An 8308-nucleotide genomic window follows, 5' to 3' on the forward strand; every position below is an offset into this window, starting at 1 on the left:
ATAATTCACACTGAAATGGGTTCTTTTACGGACATACAAGGGGTTGAGTTATAAAACACAATTTTGATAAGAATTGCCAAACCAGCGGAAAAGAGTAAGTTTCTTTACTTTCGTTATTTTGACAAGCGCCTGATTTCACCACGCTGCCTCACATATATTAACAGTGTGTATTTCTGCTTCCTTTTAGTACATGGACTATTGCATAAAAGGTCTGATGGCAGTTAGAAAGGTTTAATTAATAGTGAAAAAAATTGTATTTGGAATGTCATATAAAAAGTGCACACATATGGTTGAAACTGCTTTAAAAGCCACCTGTACGAAACAATGACCTGTACAAATGGCCACTTCCAGTTTCCTCCTTTGCAGACTTTGCATATTTTTTACATTATAATAATACTGTGCAAGAAGGTAACCTGTCTAACACAGCCTTTTTTTTCTTAGACAGTTTCGACTGTATATATATATTATATGTTAATACTTTTCCTATTTACTGAGAGAGAGATCATATTTCTGCCAGAATTGCTATCATTTGCCAAAACAGAAGATACAAATCATCTTAATCCTTATTTCAGTATATTGTACTCTTTAGATGAATTGATCATCATCAGACACTGACAGACAAACTTTGATTATTATTAGAATGGACGCCCACAAGAACAGGGTCAGATATGAACAAGTTATAGCGGAACCTTCTTTCCTATCAAAAACTATCTCCTTCTCTTTCCTTCTCCTTTGTGTTTATTACTCTCTTGTAACACCTCTATTGCAACACAATGAGGTCATATAAGTGCCGAAGATTAGTCTAATCTTCGGCACTTATATGACCTCATTGTGTTGACTAATCTTCGGCACTTATGTGACCTCATTGTGTTGCAAGTGCCATAAAACTTTTACTAAAAGTAAAAAGCAGAACCTCGTAAAACTTTCCCCAACAGCCTGCTTTTACTTTTACAACACTATAACCCTAACCTGCTGATCTTACACTTACAACTGTATTACCAAAAACAAAAAACCGCAACATAAGAGCAGAAATAATAATAAAAACATGTAAAATATCACCTCATAGTACTTGTGTATAATCATGTTGTATAGAAGGAGTACTTGAAAGACAGTTCACAAAGCAAATGTGTCTAGAAGTAACGGGAAGGGGGGGGGATGTGTATGTGGGTTATGTAAGGTCGTCATATCTGCTCCAACGGCCTCCTGTGTAAGTCAATAATAAATAGACCTAATAATAAATGACATTTATAGCGCTCCACCCCGATTAAAGTACACATGCTTTGAGCGCTTTACAATACAGTACAACGTACAACAGTAACATAAAACGTTGTGTTGTGACTAAAAGAAAATCTCTCCAAATATATATATATATATAATATATCTGTTAATTTTTTCAAATTCGAAAGTTAAGTGGTTGGAAGTTTTATGCGACCAAAGTGACGAACTTTCACAAATACAGACTTCAACATAAATTAAGGACCACTTGCAAACACTCTGAGTGGTCTTCTTGGATTGATCTGCATGTGGGTGTTCTTGGACTGATCCAGTGGCGTGATGGCGCTGCCTCAAGCGGACAATGACAGAGTGTGACACTGCAAGCCTTCTGGCAACTTCTCAGGCTCCAACTCCATCCTGCAGCCAAGCCATAGCTCTGGCACCATCAAAGTCTCTCAGCCTTCGTCTTAGTGGCAGGTTGATGCGATACTGGATTTTGCGGAAAGGGCGGCTTATATTGCCACCAAATTGAGCACAGTTCCAGACCGTACGTCCGTTTATGACATGCACCAGAAATTTTAACTGAGGAAAGTCTGTGGTTTCCTACACAAGATGATTGAAAACAGCCGAGAACGAGGAAGAAGAAGAAAGAAACAGCAAATTTGGCTAAGATTCCCCGAGGAATTCCGTGCTGCATGTGGTGGTTTTGCCCCTTTAGGAAGCTTTGCAGTACGCATTGGTAACCCATTAACACTTTCAGAGCAAAATATTTTAAAGCATTCCTTGAAGTGTTTTTTGTCAGATTAAAAAAAAAATCATGGCTGTGTGTCAAAGTGGCCCTTAACTTATGTTGAAGTCTGTTGAATATTATGTAGATAATGACACTATGTAAGACAGCCGCCTTCCTCTCTGACAACAGGTGGTCTTCTCAGACAGTTTCGACTGTATTTTTTTAAAAATGTGTGCTCAAAGCATAATTCTCACTTCTAACGCTCATGAACCCAAATTCGACTTTTTAGAGAATCATTTCAAACGTTGACAGTTCGTCGCATTAAAACTATTTTGTCCAAAGTGTACTTAAGTAAAAAGGCACGCTAGACAAAATAGTTTTTAATTGTTTTAGTAAGGTTTTACGGCGCTCGCAACTGCATAAGGTCATATGAGCGCCAAGGGGTGGATGTCAACAGAGAAGTCCAAACAGGGAATCAGGTCTACTCTGCCCACCTCTCTAACTTCAACAGCAAAAAGTCTGTTTCGACTATCAAGACACCCTGGAAATAGCAGGTCACAAAAGAGGGACAAACATACAAAAGAAGTAGAGGAAAATGACAATAGTAAGGATGAAGGAAAAAAAAGCAGCAGTTCCCCCTACGTTGTTACGGCACAGTATGAGCTTGACATTGAAAAATCAGCCCATTTACAATGACCTAAGGTGACAGGCTGCTACTACATCACAAGAATCAAGAGCGTGTCTGAGTCTCCAGAGACTGGATAAACTTGAGGAACTCTCGGCCCACGGTCTCCGGGTCCTCCCACTGAGGATAATGTCCCACGCTGTCAGCCAAGGTCACAAGTTTGTGCCTCGGTACAACTTTTCTGAGGAGCATAAATAGATGTTTGAAAGTACGAGAACAATTTTGTCTTGAGAGTCTGAGAAACATATGACCAAAAGCACAAAGATAGAAGATTAGCTTTAATAAGAGTAGGCCGAAGGGCTAGAACTCAAATGGCCGCTGGATCAGAAAGATAAAAGTAAGCTAAGTTAAGTTTTAGTAAGAGTTTTACGGTGCTCGCAACTGTGTAAGGTCATACCACTGCACGTTTAGAAGAGGAAATATCAATAAAAAAAGTCAACCTGATGGTAATAGACGGCCACCCATTGCCTAGGGGAAAAGTGGTTATCTTAGACAGGTGGATGTCTGTCTTTTTTCTTTTTTTTTTTTTTTTTTGGAAGTCTTTTACGGCGCTCGCAACTGCATAAGGTCAAAAGAGAGAGCAGGACTCGTTAAACATTTTCAGTTAGAAGGAAATTTTGAATTTTGACCGGGTGACGGCCGAAGCCTACTCTTATCGATTTTAGACCACCAAGGGATCTTTAACTTGCGCAACTTGCACACAGGCTCTCCGAGATTTTCGCCCTTGTCCAAGAAGGCTAGGTGTAGATCTTACCTACCAGAAGATCAGGGGTCTGGCTGAAAGACAGCAGTAAGAAGGAGCCAAAGAGTAGCAGTAGAAAGGTTGCAGAAAGAGTCAGGAGCCCAGAGGAGGGGGGGCAAAGGAGGCAAGGGGGTGGGGGCAGAAAGAGGAGACGAAAGAAGACTACTACAGGAAAGTAGGCGAAAGGAGACAATTTTAGAGTAGAAAACTTTTCAGTCGGCGGTCTTAAATCGATAAGAGTAGGCTTCTGTAGCCACCCGGGGAAAATTCAAAATTTCCTGCCAACTGCACTAGGCCACCGACGCCACTTGTTAAGTACAGTTTAGAAGGAGAAAAGTTGTGGATTTTATTGCTTTTTGGTTTACCTTCGTTTTAATAAGAGTTTTGCGGCACTTGCAACACAATAAGGTCATATTTATAAGTGCCGAAGATTAGAGCTATTACAATAGAGTAGCAAATGCAAAAAAGAAGGAGGGGAGATAAAGACGATAGATGTTTGATAGGAAAGAAGAGGCAAACCACACCAGACCACCCTCCAACTACCCACTTTGGTTTACCGCTGTTCCTTTGGATGCACTGTGTTTGGTTTAACACTTTACCGCCTCGTCTCGCCGATTGGCGATGTTTACCGCCTCATCTCGCCGATTGGCGATGGTTACCGCCCAGTTCCTTTGGATTTTCCCCAAAATATGATGGCAAAGTGTTAAGCGGACTCCACTGTACTGCAAAATATCAGGATGTGACCCAGTTACTGAGATACAAAATGTACAGACTTCAACATAAGTTAAGGACCACTTCCAAACACTCTTAGTGATCTACTTGGGTCGACCTGCACGTGGGCGTTCTTGGACTGATCTAGTGGCTTGATGGCGCTGCCTCAGGCTGACAATGACAGAGTGTGACACTGCAAGCCTTCAGGCAACTTCTCGGGCTCCAACTCCATCCTGCAGCCATGCCATAGCTCTGGCACTATCAAAGTCTTTCAGCTTTCGTCTCCATGGCACATTGATGCGATACTGGATTTGGAGCAAACAGAGGCTTATATTGCCACCAAAGTGAGTACAGTTCGAGACCGTACGTCCGTTTATCATGCGCACCAGAAATTAAACTGAGGAATGTCCGTGGTGTGGCACAAAAGTCAATTAAAAACAGCAAATTTGCTTAAAATTTCCCGAGGATTTCCATGCATCACATGGTGGTTTTGCCACTTTAGGAAACTTTGCAATACGCATTGGTAACCCATTAACACTTTCAGAGAACAAAATTTTGAAACATTCCTTGCTGTCTTTTTTTCTAAATCAGGGCTGTCAGTCAAGGTGGTCCTTAACTTATGTTGAAGTCTTAGGAACACAACAGTTGTGTCACCTGAAATGAGCGGCAAAACTGGGCGGGTTGACTGGATCAGCAGGGCCGTACAGCATGAGGACTAAAAATAGAACAAAACATTTTGTCAGCAGTTATTAATAGTTATTAAACGGAAACCTTTACTTCCTTAATTTTAGTTTAGTTTTAGTTTTACTTTTAGTATGAGTTTTGTGGCACTTGCAACACAAAAAAGTCATATAAGTACTGAGGATTAGAGGTCTTACTAAAGAGTAACATATGACAGTCCCCGTCGTTTTAAGCAAGACAAATTTTGAAATTAGGCAAAATTATCCCAAAAATGTCAAATTATGCGATTCTGTTAATTTTAACAAAGAATGATAAAGGAAAATAATCAGAAATTATGCAAAAAATGACCAAATTTTGCTAAATTATGCGGGGTGCATAAAGACAATAGACAGGGAAAGAAGAGGCAAGCCACATCAAGCAGCCCGCCAACAACCCACAACTTTATTTTAACATTTGATGTGATCACTCTGTATTTTGGGATACATAAAGAATTTCCAGAAGTAACATTATGGAGTTTTGAATCAGTTTACTAAAAGAAAGGAATGTTGCAGTTTTAAGTGAGTTTTAAGAGTGAAACAGTACCACACCACCTCTTTACCTGCCCTGCACTTAGCGACCAGCGTAGCATCTACTTACCTGCCTCCCCAGATATCGGAAACACTCTATACAGCGACAAAACACAGCTGTATAAAACCTGTAAATTCTTTGCCATATTGACAGGCCGAAGGGCTATAGAACCCAAATGGCCGCTGGATCGGAAAAGTAAAGTAAAGTAAGTGAGAAAAAACAACAACGGTTCATGAAGAAGAACAAGATTCAGATAGTTATTGTACCTAAAAAAAAAAATAATAATAAAAGATTCAGACTGTTAAGGTATCTGGAAAATAAAATATATTCAAATGTTACTGTACCTGAGAGATCTGTGGACTGCAGCGCTCCGACCCATCTCCCCTTGAATTCTTGTCTTTCTCTTAAAAAGTTGATGATTCTGCAAGGAGGAAGAGAAGTACAGGGATATTAATTCTGAAAAGATTTGCCTCAAACATGCAATACTAACTAACTAAGCCATTTAATCAAATTTTAGATCATATTCATAAAAGCTAGTGATAAACATCATATCTTACCTTCTGAGCCCCCCCCCCTCCCCCCTTACTAACTTAAATGTCTTTAGGCCATTTCCAAAGGGTGGATGTTAACATGTTATGCACAGTAGAATTGTAAATGGGCTGATTCATCAATGTCATGCTCATACAGTGCCGGAACAACATAGGGGGAACTGCTGCTTTTTCTTTCCTTATCCTTACTATCGTCATTTTTGCCTCTATTCTTTTATATGTTTGTCAATATCGTGTGAATAGTTATTTCCAGGATGCCTTGATTGTCGAAGCAGACTTTGTGCTGTTGAGGCTAGAGAGGTGAGCAGAGTAATGTTGATTCCCCATTTAGACTTCCCTGTTGACATCCACCCCTTGGCGCTCATATGACCTTAGGCAGTTGCGGGCACCGTAAAACCTTACTAAAATTGAACTAAACTTACCTTCTGAAAAAGACACTGCTGCTCAGAATATATTCATTTTTCTGAACAGAAAATCTCGACAAATAAGCCTACTTCATTGTCAGAGTTTCAAAACGCTACCCCCAAATTTTCATATTGTCCCCATCATTTCCTCATAAAGTCAATCTTTTATTTTTCTTAATCGCCCATTTTCTCGAAATGTGGTTTTTCTACATACTTTATTAAATAACTCCACCATTGTTTGTCCAATCTTCATGAAATTTTCACAGCCTGAAGAAAAGATGTAATACTAAACCTTTGAGCGATGAATTTGTGATATAAGGAATAGATTTTTGTTGGTGGTATTTGGAGTGTGGATTTTCATGTATTTTTTGCAAACATGAAAACTCCCCTTTTCAGTATAATTGTCTTGTTCAATTTTGAAATATAAACCCACATTATGTTTAGCATTTAAGTCTACATGATAAACAGTTTGAATTGAAATACGTTTTATTACTTTTCTTCTGTAACAACATAGACCCCTCCTCCTCCCCCCCCCTCCCCTTCCCAATCATCCAGTGCCAGATCTGCGACAGACATCTGCAATCATGGTTCTCCATTCATCCCTTTGCACGGATGCTCTTAAAACAGCTACATTTCCCTGACCTTTTCCCATTACCCATTTGTTTAGGTTCCCCTTCAACAACAAAAAATATATTAAAAAATAACCTCCCCCCTATCCAAAAAAAACAAAGATACAACAACAAAAACTTCCAACAACAAATCCAAACTCTCACCTGTACGCTGCTCTGTCTCCATCATTGTATCGCAGGGCGGCCCAGAAATCAGCGTAATCTTCGTTGGTGGGTTTTGAGGCTCCAAACACTTCCCCAAAGCTGACAACAGAACAAACAAAAGAGAAAACTACAGCAACAATCACTTCGGCAAAAAAAAAATTGAAATTCTTGGTACCCAGTATCCCGCCGTAAGCTGACAAACGCCTTTTTTTATTTTGCCCCCAAAAATTTTTATTTGCCAAATCGAAAACCTGATCTGTTTCCCTACTTGTGTGAAAAATCAAAAAGAAACTGGGACTTGCTTTTGAATAAACTAGAATTCATATTTCAGAAGTACTCCATTTTTCAATGGTTACACGCTGATAAAAAAACTCTTTTTCTCTAAACTGCTGTGAACAAAACTGTCCCCATGATTTTAAGCACCCTGCATAATTTAGCAAAATTTGATCATTTTTTTGCATAATTCTGATTATTTTCCTTTATCATTCTTTGTTAAAATTAACAGAATCGCATAATTTCACATTTTGGGCTCACTTTGCATAATTTCAGAATTTTTCTTGCATAAAACGACGGGGACAGGTAAAAAAAGGGTAATTTTGTCAGCTTACGGCAGTATTGTTGATGAAGATAGTTGGGAAAAACCTCTTTTTTTCGTTCCTCCTGTAAAAATTGAAAGCCCGAGTTACAACACGCTACCTCGGAATTACAAAGTTTTATCTGACATTTTTGGCTGTTTTGAGTCACTAAGACCATGAGGTCAGAAAGCAAATGCTCTAACCGTGCTCTTTCAAAATTGTAAGAAAATTCAGAGTTGTTATCAAGATATTCACAGAAATGCATTCGAAAAAGCTTGACATAAAGTGAAATTCAAGAATTTTTAGGTCAAGTTTCTGAAAACGAGGTATTTAGCAGATAGAACTTTGTAATTTTCAGGTAGTGAACAGTTGTGCTGCTACTCTAAGGTATTGAATAAACGCCCCTCCCACCCAAAACAGACATTCACAAGGAGAACTCTCTCTGTCTCTCTCTCTCTCTCTCTCTCCCTCCCTCCCTCCCTCCCTCTCTCTCTCTCTCTCTCTCTATCTCTCTATAGAGCTCTGTTGTATAATCCGTTAATGTATTATGTGTATTTATTACCCCTGTGGACCTCTTCTCCCTGTCCCCGTAGAGCTCTGTTAACCCATTCCTGTATGTCGTATAATGTCCCTATAAGTTCTTATTATTTCGTCTGTCTGTCTGTCTTCCCCTCTTC

General features: G+C 39.3%; 1 protein-coding gene across 3 annotated transcripts in view; it reads right to left on the bottom strand.

Annotated features, from left to right (window-relative positions):
- Positions 1 to 2575: 2575 nt before the first annotated feature.
- Positions 2576 to 8308, bottom strand: part of LOC101864581 (mesoderm-specific transcript homolog protein) — a 14609-nt gene continuing 8876 nt past the window's right edge. For all 3 annotated transcript variants that reach the window (XM_005112317.3, XM_005112315.3, XM_005112316.3), the window contains exons 9-12: positions 7057 to 7155; positions 5676 to 5752; positions 4738 to 4798; positions 2576 to 2811 (exon numbers count right to left, since the gene is read on the bottom strand). In XM_005112317.3, coding sequence (XP_005112374.1) covers positions 2676 to 2811; positions 4738 to 4798; positions 5676 to 5752; positions 7057 to 7155 — 373 coding nt within the window. In that variant the 3' untranslated portion in view covers positions 2576 to 2675. The remainder of the gene's footprint in view (positions 2812 to 4737; positions 4799 to 5675; positions 5753 to 7056; positions 7156 to 8308) is intronic.

This window comes from Aplysia californica, unplaced genomic scaffold (genome assembly GCF_000002075.1).
Source record: "Aplysia californica isolate F4 #8 unplaced genomic scaffold, AplCal3.0 scaffold01235, whole genome shotgun sequence".
Taxonomy (NCBI): Eukaryota; Metazoa; Mollusca; class Gastropoda; order Aplysiida; family Aplysiidae; genus Aplysia; species Aplysia californica.